Source organism: Carettochelys insculpta, chromosome 2 (assembly GCF_033958435.1).
Source record: "Carettochelys insculpta isolate YL-2023 chromosome 2, ASM3395843v1, whole genome shotgun sequence".
Taxonomy (NCBI): Eukaryota; Metazoa; Chordata; order Testudines; family Carettochelyidae; genus Carettochelys; species Carettochelys insculpta.
The window spans coordinates 50,652,288-50,676,378 of NC_134138.1; the positions used below are offsets into that span (position 1 = coordinate 50,652,288).

Here is a 24,091-nt window from a genome sequence, read left to right on the forward strand (position 1 = left end):
TGATAGGAAGGTAGGCTAGAAAAAATTTCACATTACTGTATTTATGATAAACGGTTTCCTTGTCAATCAAGATTATAATTTCCTGTGTATCCAGTGAGCATAATTTCAGATTTAGGACTAAAAACTCTTCCATTATTCTAAAAATAAAGTTAACTAAAATAGCAGAGAGATTACAGAAGGAACGACTGATTTGCTGTACAAGGAAGAGGTGGATGACAGCAGGGTCCAGTTGAGTGCAGAAGCAGATCCTTAAAGCCAGGAGCAGTTTCTCAGCTTGGAGCCTGACCCTTTATCACAGGGGGAGGCTTTGGAAGCAAGCCAGGTTACAGGAGTAGGCACTTCTGGTAAGTATCCTTTTTTCTACTGATAATAGTATGCTGGAATTGTGGCAAGGAGGGTCTTTGCCTCCTTTCTTGAGAACAGCTTGTTAATATTTCTGGTGGTTGAGAGCTGATCCTGTTTGGACATCTCACTGAAGGTCTTAGGCAGGCATTTTTGGATTCTCCTCATGAGGTTTTTGGGGAGACCTGACTTGTTCATGCTTCCACGGTAAGACACCTTACCACACCAAGCCATCAGTAAGTGATGTGGAATCATGACCCCACAGAGCAGTCTTGCCAATTTTCCAGCATTGCTCGTTCTATCTGGTACAATCTTTCCTTATCTCTTTTTCTTATTCTGAGGAGACTGACATCTCCTTTGGCAACCTAGAGCACATGGGAAGTTTCATGAGTCACTAATGATTTTTTTGCGTGTGACCCACCCAGTGCAGAGCAAAACTTATGCAGCTCATCTGGCCTTTAAGTCATGGTGTGGCAAGCCCCCTCCCCTCTAGGCCTGGGACTTTTAATAACTTTTAATGATTTTTTTTAACTCCTGGAGCAGGCTGCTTTTAAATCAAAGTGCTGCTTTAAGAAGCCCATGCAGCAGACCCTTCCCTCCCCACAGGCCACACCAGTGGCCAATTGGATGCACGGCAGTTTTTTCCCCATGAACCAAAGATAGCTTACCTTTGTGTTGAAAGTAAACATCAGCTGCAGAAGAGTTTAAATTGTTCTGGTTATAATCATACATTCTTCAGCCTTAAGAGTCCACAGAGTGAGGTAGCAGTTGCAATATATTCTGCCTGTTCCACAATGACATGACTGGCTTTGTTCTTTCACATGGCAAGTCCTCAGATCCATTTGAGATATCCAGTGGTGTGAAGAAAGGGTGCCTGCTGGCCCCAGTGTTATTCAACCTCTTTTTCACGTGCGTCCTCAGCCACGCAGTTAGGGACCTGGACTGTGGAGTCTACATAAAATACAGACTTGATGGGTTGCATTTCGACCTTCGTCATCTGAATGCTAAAACCAAGATGCTTGAGAGGCTCATCCTTGAAGCCCTTTTTGCTGACAACTGTGCACTTATGGCACACAAGGAATCTGATCTACAGCTCATTGTCAACAAGTTTGCCGATGTCACTCACCTCTTTGGTTTGACCATCAGCCTAGGAAAGACCAAGGTACTGTTTCAACCTGCTCCAGGGTCTGCTGCTCTCCCTGCTACAATCTTTATTTAAGGAACAGAGTTAAAAAACAGCAGAGGAGTTCAAGCACCTTGGCAGTGTGATAGCCAATGATGGCTCCCTTGACAAAGAAATCAATGCCAGAATCTGCCAGGCCAGCTGAGCACTGGGATGTCTGACAGTGCGAGTGTTGAATCAGCACAATATCCAACAGTCCACTAAACTGAAAGTGTACAAGGCTGTAGTCCTGACCAGCCTTCTGTATGGCTGTGAAACCTGGACCTTGTACAGAAAACATATAAAACTACTGGAGTGCTTCCACGCACACAGCCTGAGGTCAATACTGCACATTCGATGGCAGGACAGAGTTACGAACCTGGACAAAGCAGGAACCACGAGCATCAAAACCATGATTCTGAAAGCCCAGCTTCACTGCACAGGGCATGTCATACGAATGGAGGAGTCAAGAATCCCTAAGCAACTTCTCTACGGTGAACTCTCCCAGGGCAAAAGGAATCAAGGTAGGCCTCACAAGGGGTATAAAGACTGTGTGAAGGCCAACATTGCTCATGCTGGTTTAAAACCAGATCAGCTAGAGCAGCATGCAAAAGACCGAACAGGCTGACGTGCTCTTGCACAACACATGTAGGACAACTTTGAAGAGCAGCGACACGTACACTACATTGATGCTCGTGAGAGGAAGGAAGCAACAGCAGCAGCTGCACCAACAGAGCCAGGACAATTCCCTTGCCCCCACTGTAAACGCCCATGCCATTCAAAGCTTGAACACATCAGCCACATGCAAGTCCACAACGGATGAGCCTGTGCAAGCTCAAGACGTCATCATCAGACACAACGGACTACATATACATATAGAGAGAGAGACAGACAGACATTCATTCAGTCCATGTGCTTACTGTTCTGAGTAAAGATAAAAATGTTGCTATTGACAATGTCATTAATAGTTCAACATATTTGTTTTTTGTTTTTTTCAGGAAACTACCTTGCAACCAGAAGTAGAGGCCCCAGTCCCCTCAAATGAAGTTGCCCCAAGTGCAGAGGAGAAAGAAGTCACATCAAGAAATGATGGAGACTTATTTTGAAGTGGCAGGAAAGGAAAAACAGGAGATGGGAGAGTGGAGGAAAACACAGTGGACCATCAAGCAAAAATTAATGCTTCAGTCCTGTCAACAATGACAAAGCAGACTGAGATCATGGAAGCAATGTCTGAAAAATCAAAATCAGCAAACTCTGCACCCCCTGTCCAATGCTTGCCCCATTACATGCCACTCTACCCATACTCACGATTTATGCTATCACTCCATATAAGAACTGTGAAATCTCACCAATGCTCCAAGTCGTTGTGGGGGACAGGGCAGTCATCATAACTGCATAAGACATGGATTACACAGAGCTCCCCTGGTTTAAAGCATTGTAAGGCAGTAGGGGAGGGAGATGGGGGCTGTGTCTACACGTGCACGCTACTTCGAAGTAGCGGCACTAACTTCGAAATAGCACCCGTTGCGGCTACACGCGTCGGGCGCTATTTCGAAGTTAACTTCGATGTTAGGCGGCGAGACGTCGAAGTCGCTAACCTCATGAGGGGATCGGAATAGCGCCCTACTTCGACGTTCAACGTCGAAGTAGGGACCGTGTAGACGATCCGCGTCCCGCAACGTCGAAATTGTGGGGTCCTCCATGGCAGCCATCAGCTGGGGGGTTGAGAGACGCTGTCTCTCCAGCCCGTGCGGGGCTCTATGGTCACTGTGTGCAGCAGCCTTTAGCCCAGGGCTTCTGGCCGCTGCTGCTGCAGCGGGGGATTCATGCTGCATGCACAGGGTTTGCAACTCGTTGTCGGCTCTGTGGATCTTGTGCTGTTTAGTGCAAGTGTGTCTGGGAGGGGCCCTTTAAGGGAGCGGCTGGCTGTTGAGTCCGCCCTGTGACCCTGTCTGCAGCTGTGCCTGGCACCCTTATTTCGATGTGTGCTACTGTGGCGTGTAGACGTTCCCTCGCAGCGCCTATTTCGATGTGGTGCTGCGCAACGTCGATGTTGAACATCGACGTTGCCAGCCCTGGAGGACGTGTAGACGTTATTCATCGAAATAGCCTATTTCGATGTCGCCACATCGAAATAGGCTACTTCGATGTAGGCTTCACGTGTAGACGTAGCTGGGATGAACCAGCTAGCTGAGTACCTTGGCCCTGCCTAAGTCTTGGCTATATAGCTATAAGCCTGGTTTGATTAGCCCTCTCCACTTGTTAAAAGATATAGCTGGGTACTAGTGTGTGTATCTTGTATGAGACTCTACTTTGGTAGATTCTGCAAACTGAAATCACAGGGTGGCAGCTAAGGCCACTAAGAGCTGAAATCACAGGGTTTTGCCTCAGGTCAAACCAGCGACAGGTGGACAGCAGGTAGGACCAAGCAGAACGCCAGACTGGCACAAAGGTGACATTGTCTCAGGTTCCAGGAGGGAATGCATCAGCGTGAAGTGTCAGTGCCCGCATGGATGGGACCAAGTTGTAAGTGGGGCATTTGAATTGGGGGGTGCAGAGAAAGTTGGGTGTGTGGATTGCTGTTTACAGTATTGGACTTGTGAGCCTGAGAGGCCAAGGACATTGCTCAATGCATTTGAGCTGGGACAGTTACTTGAGGATTGGTTATGAACTCTGGGTGTGGTATTTTCCCAAGCTTATGCTAATTGAACTTTCTGCCTCTTTTATTAAAAGTTCTTTTCTACACTCAGACTCTGTGCTTGCGAGTGGGGAAGCATTGCCTCTCCGAGGTGCCCAGGGGTGTGTGAAGTTCCCAGGCTACTGGGTGGGGGCTTGAGCCAGTTGTGTGTGAGATGGATGAAAAGGAACCCCTAGATGTTGAACCCGGCCCTGGTTGCGCCAACTCCTTCCGGCAGAAGGGTTACATGGAGAATACAGCAGCCCTCAATTACAAGGGTAATATTTTCTTCACTGAGGTCTAAGTGGGTCAGAAGGCCCGTGAACCTGGCTTTTAAATGGTCAAAGGCAAGTTCTACTACCATTCAGCACCTGCCCAGCCTGTAGCTGAAGAATTCCTTTCTGGAGTCCAGTGAGCCTGTGTATGGCTTCATGAGCCAAGGGAACAAGAGGTAAACAGGGTCACCAAGAATCACTATGGGCATTCCACACCCCCAATGTTCATTTTTTGCTCTAGGAAGAAAGTTTCACTCTGGAGCCTTCTAAACAGACCAGAATTCCTGCAGATTTCCACATCATGCACCCTTCCCAACCACCCAATGTTGATGTCGGCGAAACAACCTTTGTGATTTACCAATGCCTGCAACACCATAAAGAAGTACCCCTTGCAGGTAACGTACTGTGAGGTCTGGTAGTACAGTGCCAGTAAGGGGATGTGCACTCCATCTATGGCTGCACTGCAGTTAGGGAACCCCAAGGCAGCAAAACTGTCCACTATGTCCTGCACATTCCCTCTTTTGCAGGAGAAGTTTATTAATCACCTTGGCTACCCTGACAACAGCCCCCACTGTAGATATGTCCACTCCAAATTGATTTTCCACTGACTGGTAGCTGTCAGGCATTGCAGACTTCCACAGAGCAGTTGCCAAATGCTTCTCATTGGTCAAAGTATGTCTCCTTCTGGTATCACTGCACTTTAAAGCAGGAGACAGCACTTCACAAAGTTCCATGAAAGTGGAGAAGTTTAGCAGCCACTGTTGAACATCCCATGAACGCAAAACAATGCAATCCCACCAGTCTGAGCTGGTGTCATGGGTCCAGAACTTGTGTTCCATGCTGTGCAGTGACTCCAGTGCTGTCAACATCTCTGCGGTGCTGTTCTCATGATCTTCACGTCTGTTAGTGCCCCCTGCAACAATCCACTGATACTGCATGGGTATTACGCTTGGAATATACTGCACCACAGTGTGGGAAGTCATCACAAAACACTGCACCAAACACTTAAGCATCTCCAGGTCCATGTTATTCTTTGTAATGGTGGGTGGCTAATATGAAGAGAAAAGAAGTCCAGGAGAATTGGCAGTATTTTAAAGAAGCCTTACTGAAGGCACAGGAACAAATCATGCCAATTTGCAGTAAGAAAAGTAAATATGGTAGACAGCCAGTTTGTCTTACCAGGAAAATATCTGATGAGCTTAAACTCAAAAAGGAAATGTATAAGAAGTGGAACCTTGGACAGATGACTAAGGATGAGTATAAATATATTGCTTGAGAATGCAGGGGAAGTAATCAGGAAGGCGAAAGCACAATTGGAACTACAGCTAGCAAGGAATGTGAAGGTTAACAAGAAAGATTTCTATAGGCATGCTAACAACAAGAGGGTGATCAGGCAAGTTGGTTGGCCATTACTGGATGAGGGAAGTAACCTTGTGACAGATGATGTGGGAAAAGCTGAAGTACTTAGTGATTTTTTTGCTTTTGTCTTCATGGACAAGGTTAGCTCTCAGTCTACTGCCCTAGGCAATGCAGTATGAGAAGGCGGTGGGCAGCTGTCAGTGGGAAAAGGAACAGGTTAAGAGCTATTTAGAAAATATACCCAAATCTATAGTTTCAGATTTAATACATCCAAAGATGCTGAGGGAATTGACAAAGTCATTGCAGAGCCTTTGGCCATTAACTTTACAAACTTGTGGAGATCAGGAGATGTCACAGATGACTTGAAAAAGGCAAGTATACTGCCCATCTTTAAAAAAAAAAAAAAAAGGTAGGAAGGACAATCCAGGGATCTATAGACCAATCAGCTTTACCCAAGTCCCTGTAAAAATCATGGAGGGAATTCTCAAGCAATACATTTTGCAGCACTTGGAAGAGGGGAAAGTGATCAGGAGTGGTCAACATGGATTCACCAAGGGCAAGTTGTTCCTGTCCAATCTTATTAGCGTCTATGATAAGGTGACTGGCTGTGTTGACATCGAGAAGTCAATGGATGTGACATACCTTTACTTTAGCAAAGCTTTTGCTACAGTCTCCCACAGTATTTTTGCTCATAAATGAAGGAATTATGGATGGTATAAATGGACTATAAGGTGGATAGAAAGCTGGCTAGACAGTCAGGCCCAACGGGTAGCGATGAATGGCTCTATGTCTGGTTGGCAATCAGTTTTAAGTGGAGTGCCCCAAGGATCAGTTCTGGGGCTGGTATTGTTCAACATCTTAATGACCTGGGTGAGGGGATGGATTGCACCCTCAACATATTTGCGGATGACACTAAGCTAGCAGGAGAGGTAGATATGTTGTGAGGGTAGGGACAGAGTCCAGAGTGATCTAGACAAATTGGAAGATTGGGTCAAAAGACATTTGATGAGGTTCAGCAAGGATAAGTGCAGAGTCCTGCACGTGGGACAGAAGATTCCCAAGCATATTTACAGACTGGGGACCAACTGGCTAAGTAGTAGTACATCAGAAAAGGATCTGGGGATAACAAGTGAATGAGAGGCTGGATATGAGTCAACAGCGTGCCCTTGTAGCCAAGAAGGCTAATGGTACATTGGAGTGCATTAGGAGGAGCATTTTCAGCATATCCAGAGAAGTTATTATTCCTCTCTATTTGGCACTGGTGAGGCCACATCTGGAGTATTGTGTCCAGTTCTGGGCCCCACCCAGTGTAAAAAGGATGGGGATGCATTGGACTGTGTCCAGCAGAGGGCAAAGGAAATGATTAAGTGGTTGGAGCATATGATCTACAAGGAGAATCTGGGGAATTTGGGCTTATTTAGTTTGCAGAAGAGAAGAATGAGGGATGATTTGACAGCAGCCTTCAACTTCATGAATGGGGGCTCTAAAGAGTATGGAGACAGGCTGTTGTCAGTAGTGACGGATGGCAGAACAAAAGGCAATGATCTGAAGTTGCAGTGGGAGATGTGTAGGTTGGATATCAGGAAAAACTATTTCACCGGGAGGGTGGTGAAACACTAGAATGCATTACCGAGAGAGGTGATGGACTCTCCATTCCTCGAGGTTTTTAAGTCCCAGGTTGACAAAGTTCTGGCTGGGATGATTTAGTTAGGGTTGATCCTGCTTTAGATGGGAGGCTGGTTTCAGTAACCTCCTGAGGTCACTTCCAGCCCTAGGATTCTACGTGGCAGTCAATTTAAAAGTTACATGAAAATTCCCCAGTCCATTTCTTTTCAGCCGGAAGTGGCAAGTGAGAAAAATGCATTCTGGGATGATGACACCAGAAACCCAGAACCACTTGCGGCAATTTTTTTCCCCACAAGATACTGGCACAGAATCCCAAAATGCGACAGGTCTGCAGGAACTGCGGGCTAGGCACCCACAGTGGACTTCTGCCACAGTCAAACTTCGGCAATCTGTTCAACTTAAGTCGACTAAGTCGACTTTGTGAGCAGTTTTGGACACTCAATTTCCACTTTATAAAATCTTGTGTTTAAAGTTGACTTCAATAAATTCAACTTTATTCCCAAGTGTACACATACCCTAAGTGCTTCTTTCTGTGTTCTCAGAGGTGTTTTTGCATGTGGGTGGTGGCAGCGTGTCAACGAAGTGAGGGAATCTGTGACCTTGGGGAGCTGTTTTAAGCAGAAGCCTATTATGGTAGGTTACTTTAAAGTCTCTTGCTGCCCCCACCTTCAGAGCTTAAAATGCCAGTGTGGGGACCAGCCTTGACAAGGGGTGTATCTGTGTATGTTAGTTCCTTTATAAGAAATCCAACAGAAATAATAGGCCTGTATATTTGTCGAAAACTGGGTACTTTAGAGCAAGGCCATTGTACGAAACTGGGCTGGAGGTACACATTTCAGCTGTAACCTATTAATGAGGTTCTGATATTAATGTAAGAACATCTTACAACCCCAACCAGAGATGTGGTTAAGCAACACATTAGCCCAGATCCCCAAAGATATTAGGCATCTAACTAATGGGAGTTAGGAGCCTAAATATCTTTGTGAATCTGGGCCCTTGAGCTTGAAAGCTCCTTTCAGGAAAAGGCTCTAAGGCCTGGCCTGATCATGAGCAATGCTGAAAAACACCAACTCTTACGTAAACCAATGGGAATTTGGGTTGCTCAGCATCGCTCAGGATCAGTCCAATGTAATGAAAAGACAAAAAACACATGGTTCACAATTATTTAGCCTTAAACTTTTCCTCTTGCAAAGTCAGTAGGGAGATTTGTGAACTGGGTTTCATATTCAAATTCAACACATTAACACTTGGTATGAACAAAGACAACAATTATCTCATGCATTACAAGGACTGCTTCCCTTCCTTTGATGTTTGTAATGAACTCAGGCAAGACACTTAACATTCCCCACCCCTCACCCACCTCCTTCAGTGCATGTACTGTATTTGATTTGTCAGTTTTTATTGCAATTTTTTTTGGACCATTGTACTATATAACTGGGTCTGGACTGGAAATTATATAGATCTGAAAAAGTGGGTGTGCCCCACGAAAGCTCATCACCTAATAAATTATTTTGTTAGTCTTTGAAGTGCAACATGACTGCCGTTTCATTTTCTTGCAAAGTCAGTACAGCATTTTCAGAGGGAATGGCCATGCTCCAGAGAGCACAGTGGTTTGAGAAAACAAGACGGCACTTGCTAGGCGAGGGAAGCACTTAGCCTTCAGCCTGGTTCCTTGCCAATGTGCAACAAACAACCAGGTGCCCTGTCATTTAATATTCCTCACATGGCAACATTAGAGCTCGTCAAAAGTTAGAGTGTCCATTCTGCAGGAAATACCAACATTTCAAAAAGGTTAAATTTCTATTCTGAAATGCTTCATTCTAGAAAAGTCAAAATGATCTTACTGAAATGTATTGTTTCAATAAGTTGAAATATCTTATGTTTGGACTGTTTAATTTAATTTAATTTCATAATTAACTATCATATAGTAACAAGTCAAAATGATCCATTAAAAATGAAACGTATCATCTTTATTGAAACACTTCACCCTTAGCTAAGTGAAAATATATGGATATCTTCCCACCTAAAATTTTGACAGAGTCCTGCAAAATGTTTCTATTTCCTTGAAACAGCATTTTCCAGTGGAAAACTGTAAGAAAGTTTTGGCCATATCTAAGTAACGTATCTTATAAAACAAAATTAAGAGGGAAGGAATATGATGAGCTAATGAAATTGTTGTGTTTGCATCCAACTTCACACTTCAGGATCAGGACCTATCCTGTTCTTACAAACAAATAAGGAATATTTTCCCAATAACACTTCAGGAAGTGTTGCTATCCTAGATAATCACACTTCTGGGAGGGCTGATGACACTTGGTAATCGGCCTAATGATCTAAGGCAAGGGTGAGCAAACTTTGTATGTTGGCCCCACTTTTCAGTTAGCAGGACCCCTCTCCTCAACCTGTTTAATGTAATCCAAACTGACAGAAATTTCCATTATGTTCATATGAAAAAAAAAAAAACAACCCGACACTTTCGGCACACATAAGTCTGTAGAATGTAAAGACATTATTAATCAATAAATAAATATGAATATACACATAAAAACAGTAACATATTTCAATAGTTTTAATGATGTGGATAAGCCTCAGATCCAGCAGCCAGTTGTGCTGCACCCTTATGAAATGACATGGGGCCACCCCACTTTGTGTACCACTGCAGTAAAGCATATGCTGTTATCCAGAATAGCTGGATAACTTGTTTTATCATTGACATGCCATACACTAGGACGGCATGGAAATCTCTAATCTATGGGTAATGCATCTAGATGACAGTGTGACAAGCATATGTCTTTTTAAAATCTAGAGTGAAAAACACAATCGGAAGGGTCATCCCCCGTCCTGCTGCTGGGATTTCCATCTGGTGCCTGAGTGGGATTTCAGGCAGAGACAGTATTAAGAGTTGCCTTGTGTCCTCAGAGAGTTCACTGACACCAGCAGAAGAGACCCTCCTCAGATGAGCTGCAGACTCAAATGACAAAATGAGTGCAAATTTCCTTATGCATATTTAAAGCTGCAGTAAAGGTCATTAGTTACCATCAGCATCATAAGCACACCAGTATCCCAGGGAAAGGAACATCTGCCCCCTCAGGTTTTTGAACAAGGCCATTGAAAAAGTAGCAACAGCAAGGCCAGCTACATTTGCTTTTTGCTGTTGACCACATCTTGATCTCTCTTCTCCAATTTTATTTTTAAAAGATGTGATTTTTCCCCTTGCAGTCTTCTTGATCTTTAATTTTACATAGATACCCCCATGAAAAGCGTCACATAAAAACCTTGAGAGGGCATGCATAGAGAGAAAGGGGTGTAACAGTTCAAACCACTAGCAGATAATCAGAAACTAAAGAGGAAAAATATTATTTTGCCTTTGTTTTCATATATTATATATATTGTTTTGTATTATATTTCCTCCATTCGTTGCAGTTGAAAAAGTGAAAGGTACTGCTCTCTGTGCTAATGGTGCCCACAAACAATTCTGGAATGAAAATCTTATTTACAATTTTAGAGAGACAAGTTGCGTAAAGTGCTATATTTTTACAGGACCAACTTCTGTTGGTGCAAGAGGCAGCTCTTGGCTAGCGACACTATATCTCAACCAATGTTACAAAGGCCATCATGTGCCTCTCTCGCTCTCTCTATGCCATCATCATGCCCCTCTACTTTGTACATTGGACAAACTTAGCAAACATTTTGCCGAAGTGGGCACAGAGCAGACAATAGGAATCTTAATACCCATCTAACAAAGCGGGTCTTTGCCCACGAAAGTTTATGCTCCAAAATATCTGTTAGTCTTTAAGGTGCCACAGAACTTCTTGTTTTTGAAGATAGAGATTAACCTCTCTGACACCCATAAGCCTGTCAGTGAGCATTTGAATGGAGTGGGCCTTCTGTTAAAGACCTGAGAACGTGTTCTACCACAAAGAACTTTAACAGCAGATTACAAAGGGAAATGTGTGAACTGGGGTTCACACTCAAATTCCATACATTAACACTTGTTCTCAATAGAAACAGCAATTATCTCAGGCATTACAACGACTGTTTCCATTCCATTGGTATTGGCAATGATCTCACACAAGAGACTTGTATCTCCTAACCCTCACCCCACCCTTCAAGTTCCATGTATTTGACTGGTCAGTTTTTATTGCAGGTTTTGTGGACTCCTGGGCTACATCGTTGTCAGCCTGGACTGGAAATGCGATGGATCTGAAGACGTGGGTCTGTCCCACGAAAGCTCATCACCTAATACGTCAGTCATTACATGAGTGTTGAAAGTGCTCCTGGACTGCTGGTTTGTTTTGTCAGAATACAGACTAATCCGGCTACCTCTGTTACCAGTGACACTCTAGCGAGAGAGCAGCTGGCGCAGTGGGTGTGTGTAGGGGGGTCGCCTCATACCAAACCCCAACCTGCCAGGGCCTCCCTGGCCTGCTGCAGTTGTGCCCAGGGCAACCATAGGCGAGGTTCTCCCTCCTGCTCGTGCCCCAGTGCCGTGCATAGGGCGCAGAGCCTGAACACTGACCTGTCCCTCCCGCCAGCCCCCAAAGAGCTGCAACACGCCCCCCCAACCCCCAACGTTGGCCGCTTGGCTGCAGAGCGTGGGAGCTCCGCGCCCCCCGCCTTGCGGCAGAGAGAGGACCGGCTTGTCCCCCCCCGCCCCTCTCGCTCCCAGGCCCTCCCTCCGCTCTGGCGCTCCCGCCCCCTCGCTCCAGTGCCTTGTGACACGCTCGCGGGCCGGGCGAGCCAGCAGGGCTCTTCCCCGGGCTGAGTCTCCCCGCCGCCGCCGGCGCCGCACAGTCATGGCTGCTGACGGGGTGGACGAGCGCTCGCCGCTGCTCTCCGCGCCCAGCTCCGGCAATGTCACCCCCACCGCGCCGCCCTATTTGCCGGAGAGCAGCCCCAGAGGTGAGTGCCCCGCGCGGGGCGAGGCAGCGGCTGGCTGAGCAGGCGCCTCCCGCCGATTGGCCTGGCTGGGCCCCGCGGGGTTTCCCCTGCGTGCCCGGCGGCGGCAGCCCGATGCCTTTGCAGCCGGAACAGCAGCCATCGGTGCATTGTTACCGGCGAGTCCAACGCGCCTCGCTCCCCCGCTGCTGCTTGGCCTAGGCAGCGCCGGGGTCCTCTGCACACATTGTTCCCGTGTCCTTGAGAGGCTGTTGCTCAAAAGCAAACAAGGAAAGCCTCGCAGCCGGGCTTGTTCCTCGGTGACAGCCGCAGCCCCCCGCCCTCGCGCTAAGCTGGGGGCGCTCTGTGCTTAGTCAGTTTTGGCTCGCAGTTCGGATCTCAGGAATTATTGCGCTGATCATCAGGGGAAGCCCTGCCCGGTGGGCTCCTGCATGTTAATTAGCCTTCCTTTAAATCCCCACGCGCTCTTTGGTGCAGTTGGGGGAGGGGGGGTTGTACCCTTTAGCGAAAAGTGACACTAAACTTTTTGGGCGCTGAAAGTACCTTTTCCCTTTCCGTATCTTTTGACTTAAGAGGGAGCAGAGCTGGCGTTGTGAGGAGATCGCCTGTGATGGTGTGTGCCTGATTGCTGCTAGCTGCTTCTCATGGCACTACCTTGCCTCGAGGAGGGGGAAGGGTCGTTGCTGGGCCTTGAGACCAACAGGAGTGCGTTTAGTTTAGTGAACAATAGGATTGAGGGGGAAAGGATTAAATAACTGACAGCTTCTCAGGTGGCAAAAGTAGTCTCACTTTTTTCTTTATTGCATGGAAATGTGGGCTGCGAAGAGAAACAGTGGGTAATGCTTTTAAAAAAAGCAAGGGTGAGCATGTTTCTGACAAGGCATTCACGTTTGAGCTCTTTAAGCTGGGTGGTCACAGCTGCAGAGCAGTCTTGAACAGGTATAATAATTGCATAAAGTGCTGGATTTTAGTGCTCATGTTAATTGAAGTTGGGATTAAACCAAAAGATATTTTAACTATAAATAACTAAATGCAGTGTGGTGAACTGTAAGACACAGAATTGTACCTGCAAACATATCTTAAAGAATCAAACCATAACAAATGGGGGAAAAAAAGTAGAAATACCCCCCATTTAATTTCTAATTTCATCAAAGCAATAAATGCCAGGTAGTGGAATTCTAATCTGATGAGCAAACTGGTACTAGAGAGCAACTCTCTGTACAGTAGCATCTATACAGAATAAAGTGACTAACATAATTGCAAGGCATGCAGAAAAGGCAGGTTTGATATAATTAGTCAGTAACTTGTGAATGTGAGACCCAGATTAATGCTGTGTTAAACTCTTTTCTATAGGTGTATGAAAATTGGCCTGTTGGTAAAGGTTGTTTGTTTTATTCGAGGGTGTTAATTTTTACTTAAGTAACTTAGATTTCGAGGTAGGAATAGCAATAAATTTGGCCTAATAATAAAAATAACTTATGAATCTGTGATCTACAATACACATTGCAATAGATGCTCTTTTAAACTAGTTAAAACAGAATGTCAGAAACAGCTCAGACTGTCTAAACTAAATAAGATTAGTTAAGCTTTAGCAGCAGCTATGCAGATATGAAGTTCCAATCCTTCTCTGGCTGGCTTTTATAGGAGCAGCTTTGGGTCTCTATTTTCACTAGTCTTGTTATGAATTAGGATCTCTAGTTTTTATGCACAGACTAAACAATGTTTAAATCTAAACCAAAAAGAGATTTATGTGTGAATACACTGTGGATGGGAATATTAAAGATGAAAGACACATGCTATAGATGATGAGCCAATATATATTGTGTAATCTTTAAATTATCAGAAAATCAGGGTTGGGTGTGAAAATATAGCTCTCCTGTGTTCTTGGTTAACATTAACCAGGATCTGGAATTCTTAATTACACAAAGTAGTAACACAAGCCTCAAAACAGAGGTCATGGAAATTGGATTTTCCTTCTATAGGATCTAATTATACAGGACTGCCTTCACTCCTTATATTTATAACCTCTTTAGCTTTAACATATATTGGTTTCAGGCACTTTGAATTCTCATTTTTAGTTACTTTTTTCCTAGTAGTTATTGTTTTGTAACTGTTACTCTAGGTACACTAATGAATATTTTAAAAATGTGATGGTTAATTAAGTAATGAGAAAGAGACTCAGTGCAGTGACTTGGGTTTGACTTCAGATATAAGCCTATGTTGTAGCATTAGTCTGAAACCTAACTTTCCACGATAACTGATATTATTACTTAATAGTTTCTATGATGTCATCAATGAAAATTAGTGATGGAGCCTAGCACTTAAGTTTCATATTCAGCTGGAAGTAGGAAGTAACAAGCTTGAGTGATTTTTTTTGATGTGTAATATTTTATTAGCACACTTATATTAATCCCACTTAAAAGGTACAGAATCTATGTGTTAATAGGGTCCTTAAGCATTTTGTTATGCTAAATGTGTATGCCAGATGGCCAGTAAAAGTCACTTAAATGAAGGTGCATATGAAGCCATACTAGCAAAACAAAATTAAAGGAGTAGTGAAAATTTGCTGGCATACAGCATATAGGCTAAATTGCGGTACAGTCAACCCCCAAAATACGCAGCTTCATGTTGTGCTTAAGTCACTTTAATGTGAGTTAAGTGCAACTTGAAGCTGTTCTGTGGCTGTCTGCCTGCCAGGCTCTCCCAGCTGGGGGAGCCTTGTGGGTAGACAGACACACCACTGGGGGGAAGCTAGGGAGAAACAGCACCTAACTCCCAGAGTGGCAAGGAGCTAGGCTGCCACCTGGTTCCCCCTACCCTGCCACTCTGGGACCCAGGAAACTGACCAGCTGTGGTAGGTTGGTCAGTTCCCTGGCTCCTGCAAGCCCAGGGGAGAGGGGAACCAGTCTGCTGCCTGGTTCCTGTCTCCCTGACTTGTGTAAAAATTTGAGTAAGTGGTGTTGCAGGTACACAACCCCTGTGTAACTCCGGTCTTTAGTGTAGTTTTAGTTAATTACCTCTCCACCTCTGTTACTATTGAGAGAGGCAATTTTCTAGTTTAAAGATGTGTACTATATAGCTGTCGATTAATCTAATAAACACTGCATTGTAATGCATATCCACAAGGGGCAGAGTTAAGGTTGAAAATGCTGGAGTCTGAAACTGTTTAGTTATACACCACTAGATAGGCTGTCCCATAAATCTTTGGAAATCTTTTAGAGGAAACGCCCCTCTTTTACATCTTAGAGAGCTAGGGAAGCAGGAGGTCTTCAGTGGTAAGGTACCAAATGTAGATCAAAGGGACACACTCAGTGGATATTACCTGCTAGTTGAGTAAGCAAGAAAATCTATGGATCACTAGGACCTAGCAGGAAAGTGGGCAGTGGAAAGAAAGAGACGTTCCCATCTTCGGCTTGCACCCCATTTCACCTAGCACCTATTCTGAGAGCAGTGTCTGTGTCCCTGCCTGCCCTCGGTTCCAGTCTCAGGGATGTGCTGTGTCAAGGAGCAGTGGAGCTTGCTTTGATAGCCCCTTAGAGCAGTGTTTCCCCAGCCTCCAGAGCCAAGTGCAAGGCTGCACGGAAGTTTTTGGGAGGCAGAGGCAAAATCAGAAGCTGAAGCCCCACCCTGCCCACCCACCCACACACACATTGCACACATCCAGAACCCCTGAAGGGTGCAAAACAAAGAGGAAAAGCCTGGGTGGGGATGAGGCAGGGAGTAATTGATAGGTGCCACTCCAAATGGTACTCCATTTATCTTCCCTGTTGCATGGGAAGGGGCCCAGCTTCCTGCTCAGTGCATTGTAACTTTAATCACAGCATTTCAGTGCCACTCAGTTTGTTGGCCTTCTTAAACAGAGGGCTCTGGGCACTGCCACTTTTGCCGCTTGCTCCATGAGCCCTATCTGAGTACACTAAACGTTTGGACATGTATTAACTGAATAGTGTACCCAAAGGATAGCACACAGCTTATCCCATTAAGTTGGAAAAGATGTGGCTTGCAGTTGCAGCAGCACCTACCTTTTGGTAAGGAAACTACTGATTCTTTCCTATACCTTTTACTCCTGGGGGAATTCTGTGCCAAATCACGAAAAACTCTCCACCCAGTAGTTTAAAATCCTGCAAAATCTGCCATTTTATTTGTTAAAATAACATGGTATAACCATGCCAGTTTAAATGGTTTTGCCAACTTAGTTCAAAATACCTCTCAGCAATTATGTCTGTAACAACAAATGCACAAATTCCCCTAGGAGCAGAGAGTTAAAGAAACCACTACAAGAGAGGCGGGTAAGATGCGGCCCACCACACCACAGGATGGGGCCCGTGGACTTCCATGCTGGGATCTTCAGGCACACAGCAGGAAGCCATTTCAAGCACAATGGAGCAGCTTCTTGCTCCATGTAGCTCTCTGCTCCAGACTCCTGGAAGGAGGGGGAGGCTTCGGGTGCCACCTCTGACCCCAGCAAAAATCTCTCAACTCTCATTGGGTGGTTTCTGGCCAATAGTAGCTCAGAAATTTTGCTGGAGATCGGGAGCAGTACCTGACACCCTCCTGCTCCCCTTAGCATCTATAGGAGAGAGCTACATGGAGCAGGCTTGAGCTATCTGGAGCTGCAGCAGGAAGGGAGGCTGCCTCAGAGGGCTGCTGGCTGACAGCTGCCTAGGTGAGGGCCTCTTTAGCGAGAGCCTGCCCCTGGCAACCCAACTCCCTGTCCCAGTTCTCCACCCAAACCCTCTGCACGCCCCCTCCCCCATGTCACAACTCCCTGCCAGGCCCTGCAAACCCTCCTAGAGCCCTCCCCCAGGCTAGAAACCTCTCCTGCAACCATAGTCCCTCCAAGAGCCTGCCTCCCAAGTCTCTGCCCTAGTCCCAACCATTGTTCCCTTCAAGATAAGTGCTTGGGCAGCTGCCCAGAATACATTCAGGTGCCACCTAGTTGATTAGCAGAGCACCCACAGTGGGCAGCATGTGTTTCTATTGTTGGTAAACATCTGTACATTTCTTAGTGCACATAACAAATTTAGTCCACTCATAGAGGAGAAAAAAATAGAGGGAACACTGGGCACAACTCCCTTCTTCACCCAAAAACTCTCTCAAACCCCCAACTCTCTCCTGCATCCCATCACCTGCCCTGAGCTCCTTCCCACCCAATCTCTGTCTCAAGCCCTGCACGCCTCTGTAGAAAGGTATGACCCTTGGCCACTTTCCAAAATCTAGAAGTGGCGCCCATCAAAATTGTTGCCCACCCTTGCCCTACAACAACCTAGTTCCTGTGTTCCCCTTCCCACTAGAGACCAGTTACGGAGTGCTGTGGACCTCCCCAGCCCAGATATCCACACCCTCCTCCTTATCCTCCCAGAACCCAGGAACCAGAAGGAGAGAAAACTTGATGCTCATTCCTGGGCTTGTATGGAGTTGCCAGATTCCTGCACGCTGCCTCCTTCCTTCAAGGTATGCTGAGAACAGCAGCTCCCAGGAAACCCCCAGCTTTCCTCCCTCTCCTGGCAGTGTCTTCTATTTGTGAGTAGGACTCTACTGGCTCCCGTGGCCCATACAGATGGCCTGCAGCATGTATCTGGGGGCAGCAGAAGGAAATTTTGCATGCACAACGTTCATTTCTGCTCAAATTCGGCATGCACAGCAGCACAGAATTTCCTCACAAATAACATTTTCTCCTGTTGGGTTCCAGCAACCAACATATTTTACATTTAGGCTTAGTTTTGAGGCTAGTAGTTATGGGGTGCACTTTCCAAGTGATGGGAATGTTATAGCTGTGTTCTTATTTATGAAATCTTCTAGAGAATAACTGCCTTTTAACCACTGAGGGGTACGTATCTGGGAACACAGCTCCACAGCTCAATACGATGCATTGAAATACCCACTTATGTACGGAGAATATTCTCCTCACACAAGCAGCACTCTCTCAAAAGCACACAGGAGTGTGGTAGGGATTGTAATATCCCAGAAGGGCTTGTTGAGTTACAGAGCTGTAAGTGGCTAACCCACAGGCATACGCACTGTGGTGAGCAGACAGTAGACATGCATATTCCTACTGTGGCCTAGTCTACGCTAGGGACAGACGATCCCAATATGCAATTCTAGCTACATCCCTTATTCCATGTGTCAGTGTGGAGTTCCAGGGTTGATGGGCAAGCCCAAAGAGATCGATTTTGTTGCGTCTTCAGACACACGGCGAAATTGATACCTGGAAGATCAATTGTGGCGTACTGACCTCCCTCCCACCCCACGTAAGTATAGACATACCCTGTGAGGAGCAGTAGAATATACTCCAGAAAAACAGGCATGCGACTGGACTATCACAGAGGACTCATTGGGCTGAGGTGCTGCTGGCCAGGGCAGGATTTATGTTATTACCTCTGAATGACAGGAGCTAGTTTGTTTGTAGTACTCTGGTCATCTAGCTTTGTCATTCTGCAGAGCACATGGAGGGGGACCTTCTTCTGGACTTCCTCCCTGCTCAGTCACTAGCCACTTTCCTGTCTTATTTTGTGAAGCATCATCCATTGTTTTGTGGGCCACTGGATGACTGTGGACTGTAGTTTTATAGCTGCTGATGTAGAGCAATAATGTCCTTTTCTCAAAGTATTCTTCATTACTTCCATTTACCTTACCCATTTCATGCCCCTATTAGTCTTCAACTCACAGTACCTGTGTGTAAGGAAACCTGGATGCAGAGTCCTTTAGAGAGAGTCTCTGTCTTTATGAATATCAGGCAGGGGAAGATTTTCAGAGTAATGTGAAATATGGCTTCCGAGGAAGGCAGTGTATTACTCCATCCACAGCATTCCTGTCCTAGGGAGGAGGGGCCCCATCCTAGCTTGACAGCAGAATTGCACTGCTACGCAGAGTGTCTGAGTTCACTGCTGTTCTGATGTGGCCCTTGTTTTTCTTTTGTTGTAAGTAACATTGATAATGTAGCTATAAACCATAAAGTCAATAGCAGAAATCCGATTTCTTGTCGTGTGCTCTAACAGGATCTATGGCTTGCTGAAAATGGCTGGCTATCAGACATACTAGGTCTATGTATATGAGTTATTTTATTGCTGTACGTTTATTTTGTTTTACAAATGCCACTAATAATTTAGTCTGAAAATCAGGCTGTTTTAAAAAAGCCCTGTGTACATACTACATTAATGTATTTTGAAAGCTGTCTGCATTTCTATTAAGAGTTAATGACTGCTGAAATTAAATTCCTGGTGCTGATTTGTTTTTGGAACCCCTTTACATACATTATTGTAAGCATGCAAATGACAGTCCCAGTATTTCCTTCATTTTTGAGGGATATTTTTGCCAAGTTCACAATCAGGTTTGTTGTTTCAGCTCAGATGTGAAATCAGGTCCAGCCCCATTCTAGAAGTTAATTAAAATTTCTCCTGAGGTATCTTGCTACATCAGCTTCTTCCAATACTAATCACTGTTAGAGCCAAACAGCTCTAATAAGGGGCCATCGTAATGATTCTTTCCTTTATAAGTCTTATTAGACCAGTCTCAGTTCTCCACCAGACTTCTGCTGCAGTGGAGGATTGGCAGTGATGCCTGAATGAACCTCACACAAGCAGCAATATTAAAAAGGGCATTAAAGGACAGTCCTCTAGGCCAGCAGCAGTTCTGTGGGCTGGGAGGCTCCTACGCACTGGGATCTCCAATACGTCTTCTGTTGAGCATCAGGACTTAAAGCAGGGGTGAAGGATCTTTTTGTCTATCATGGCCACTGAGTTAAAGGGAAAAAAAATCATTCCTGAGCAACACACAGCCCCATGCTGGGGAGGCACAGGGCTCACTCTGGCAGTGGGATGAGCTGGTGCTCAGTGCTCCAGCCCTGCTGGGTGGGGGAGGTGGGGAGGCCCAGAGGGATCAGAAATGAGGAGTTCAGATGTGGGAGGGGGCTCCGGCTGGGGCAGAGGTGGTGGTGTGGAAGGAAGAGAGAGCTCTAGATGGGGTTGTTCTCTGAGGTAGGGCTAAAGGTGAGAGGCTTGAGGTGAAGGAGGGGTTTCCAGCCTGGGGCCAAGGCGGGTGGGCTGCAGGATTGGGCTCAGGGGTAGAGCAGGGGGTTTGTGTGGCATCTGGAAGGGAGTTTGGGTGCCTTGGTTCTGTGCTGCTCTTGAAAGCAGTGGTATGTCCAGCCTTTAGACGAGGGCTCAGCAACCCCCGGCACGCATGCCAAGAGTGGCATGTGAGCCAGTTTTCATCAGCGCATGAGGTGGGAGCAGAGCCCCACCCCTCCTCCCTCATGTAGCCAGGAGCTTGGTCAAAGCCGGGGTATCCAACCCGTGGCCTGTGGGCCAGAATCCGGCCCATGAAGCCTTTTTATCTGGCCCACTGAGCTGGCAGCAATGTCGTTTTGGAGAGAGGCGACTGGGAGGCTCTGATATTAGAAACAGCAAACCGCTGGAGCCGCCCCAGCCACCTTTTGTTGCCAGTGATAGGTGGGCGCGTAGCACAAGAGAAGCCTGCAGGGGGCGCAGCAGCGGGAGGTGGGGAAGCTGGGGCAGGACAGCTGCCATCACGGCCCAGAGTCCATCTCCTCCTGCCACCCTGGGAGCCTGGGGCTCACATTAGGTCACACTGCCACCCACAGTTCCCTACCTCGTTGTTGTTCTCCATTTGAGGGGAGGGGCGTGAGGGAGAGAGAAGCTGATTGAAAGGTAAAAAAGCCCCGGGGGTTGCAGGGAGTGGATGGCACCGCCCCCCCCGCCGGGCTCCTCCCCCATTGAAAACCAGGAGGGATTTACCTGCTGCTCTGGGAAGCTGCCACCTGCATCTCCCCTTCGCGCTGCCAGGGCAGTGCTGGGCCAAGTCACAGCACAGCCGGTTTGGGGGTCGGGGTGGGGTTGGAGCTGGGAGGTGGTTTGGGGTGGAGGGATAGCGGATGGTTGGGACCTTGTGTTCAGCCCCTGGAACATGTAAAAAAAAACAAAAACGCTGCCATGTGGCCCCCCTATGGAAACAGGTTGGGGGCTCCTGGTCAAGGCCAGGCTGCCTGTGGACTAACAAAAGACTGGCTAATGCTACCAACCACCACCTAAATGGTAAAGCTCTGCATTTTTCTTCCTTTATTAATGAAGCCGGTGTAAGCAGGACTGTCAGTAACTTTAGAAAGTATCACCAGCCCTGGACTGTACGTAGAACAATCTGCCTCGGAAAAGTTGCTGACCCCTGCTCTAAGCAGGGACTGGCGGCTCTGTGTGGTGTGCACTGCCTGTGCCTGCAGGCACCCTTGTCCACGGCACCCAGCCAATGGGAGCTGCAGAGCTAGCACTGTGGGGGTGAGGGCAGCACTTTTCTGATTTCCCTGCACCTGAGGACCGCCGTGGCATGCCTGGGCTTCCAGCTGGTTGTGCAATTTGCTGTGGGTCAAATGAAATTAAACAGTGAGCCAGATGTGGCCTGCAGGTTCCCCACCCCTGCCTTAAAGCATTTGGATAAGCAGTTGTCACAACACAATGGCTGGCAAGCATTGGCAGCCTCTTTTATGGAAGGGGAAAAAGAGGCAAATTCTGCGGCCTACCAATGAATTGCTGTTGGGACTAGCATTAGAAAGGAGGAGTCTCTTGTAGCTCTTCCCAGTAGCACCAGGATTGTAAGAAGTGTTCCTTCTGTTCCCACTGCTGAGTGGAATGAGTTTTCTTATGTGCACCAATGTGGAGGTGAAGTGTGACATATCACCTTAATACTGGTGCATATAACTAAATTCATGTGCAGGAGTGGTTCCAAGGGGGTCTGAGTGTGGGAGAGGGCTCCAGGTTTGGGCAGGGCCTCTGGCCTGGGTGTTGAGGTGCTGGAGGGCGTACAGGCTCTGGCCTGGGGGTGTGAGCTTTTGGGTGGGTCTGGAGATTAGGGCTTTGGGGTGCAGAAGGGAGCTCAGGGCTGTGGGGAGGAGAGCCTCAAAGTGGGGCACAAGATTGGGCCTTAGACTTACCTGGGTCGCTTGCTGCTGGGGTTGGTGAGGCAGGCCTTCCCCTCCACATGCCCTGATAATTTCAGGGCTCAGAGGCCATGATCTTTCCCCCTACAGCCCTGAGCCCCTGCACTGGGCTTAATTGGGAACTGGGCAGCTGCATGGTTTTGGGGCAGGGGTTGGCAACCAAAATAGGAAGAACCATTCTTTTTAAATTCAGTAAAAAACTCAATAATACAAAAGCTGCAATGCACATGAAAATGAGACAGTCCTTAAGAAATAAGGCCAAACCATACTTTCTGTAACCCCTATTTTAAGAGCAAGCACGCACACAATGATTTGTAATGTGATACATGTTTACTGCAGGATACACACCATTTATCAAAAATAATCAGGAGGGTTTCTTTTTGCTTTGCAATTATAGTGTCAGGAACCACAAAAGTCCTTCAATTAATGCATGTGGCTCTGGACCCATAGGGTGTAGACTCCTGCTTTGGGGGAACTTAGATTACCACCACTCGCCCTTCTCATGAAGAAGCCTTTTCTGTATGTACCAAGGGCCAACTACCAGTCACAGACAACATCTGCACACCCTTTTCAGCATCTGTGGGCTCTGTTCTCCTTGATGTAGGCTAACAGTAGGCACGCTCCAACCCCTGAGGCCTACAGGCTTACCCCCTCGTGCAGCCCCCAACCACTGGACGCCCAGGGCTTGTTTACACTGTTTTTGTTTTTGTTTGTTTTGAAAAAAAACTTTTTTTCTGAAAAGCAAACACCAAAATGTTCACACAGCCAAGCAGGGTAATTCAAAATAAGGCTTTTTTCCCCTGGAAATAATTACTCCAGCTCTGCAAAAGACTTTTGCCAAACCTCACCCTGCTTCTAAGGTCCAAAAGGAGTGCGTGTGCCCAAACCACAGCTATTATCGGCTCATCTAAGGCTCCTTTTGCAACGCTGTGGCTGTAAATGAGGTGCTCCATTTCCCAATGCTGTGGCTGTGTGAACGTGATTTTCCCACATTACTTATTTAGACATTAGAACACCAAAATAAGTGATATTAAAAAAAGAAAAAAAATCCTGCATTGTAGATACAGATCCACTCTTCCGAAAGGAACAGTACACAGTGACCCCTTACAACGCTGCTTTGCCTAACACATAGCATTCAAACAGGTTTAGCGAGACAGCGGTTATAGCAAAGAACAGATTTAAGTGATAGCGAACAGAAATGTTGGAAAGAAAGGATTACATGTAAAATACAATCAGAATGTGTGTTGCAGAAACTAAGCTTAGCTAACCGGGTGCCCTCTTATCTAACAAGGTACTGCTTATGCTCACACAGCGTTATTCCACCAGGATAGCTGAGATCTCCCTTTCATGGGACCAACCATACTGGCAGCTTTCCTTATCATGGATGCCCTGGCTTCTTTCTGCACCCCTAGACAGATTAGTTCTTTTTTTCCTCATCTGTCTACAGCTACCACCCCCAGCTGTTCAACACTTCCTATTAATACCTTCTCGTGAAATCCCCCACATCTTCATTAGCATTTAACTCAGTATGCAAATAGAAACCCATTTGTAAGGCACATAATACACAATGGTTAGTGAGGTAGAAGAGTGTCTTCCACTTTCTGTTTTGTGGAGCCTGCATTAAGGCACGCCCCCTGTGGGTGACATGCCTTTAATCGCAATGGCCTAAGAAGGTAATTTGCAACGTATGTGCATATCTTCCATCGTATTATCTGTACACGTATTTTACAAAGATAACAACTTCAGTAGAAACCTTACATGACCCTTATCAAAGGAGACTGATGAGAGAGGCTCCAGGGGGC

The 24,091-nt window shown here is 46.3% G+C and overlaps 1 protein-coding gene across 3 annotated transcripts in view; it reads left to right on the plus strand.

The window, feature by feature from the left end:
- Positions 1 to 12,176: 12,176 nt before the first annotated feature.
- PIP4P2 (phosphatidylinositol-4,5-bisphosphate 4-phosphatase 2) overlaps positions 12,177 to 24,091 on the plus strand; it is a 59,412-nt gene continuing 47,497 nt past the window's right edge. For 2 of the 3 annotated variants that reach the window (XM_074986962.1, XM_074986963.1), the window contains exon 1: positions 12,177 to 12,343. In XM_074986962.1, coding sequence (XP_074843063.1) covers positions 12,238 to 12,343 — 106 coding nt within the window. In that variant the 5' untranslated portion in view covers positions 12,177 to 12,237. The remainder of the gene's footprint in view (positions 12,344 to 24,091) is intronic. The other variant, XM_074986964.1, reaches the window with a different exon arrangement.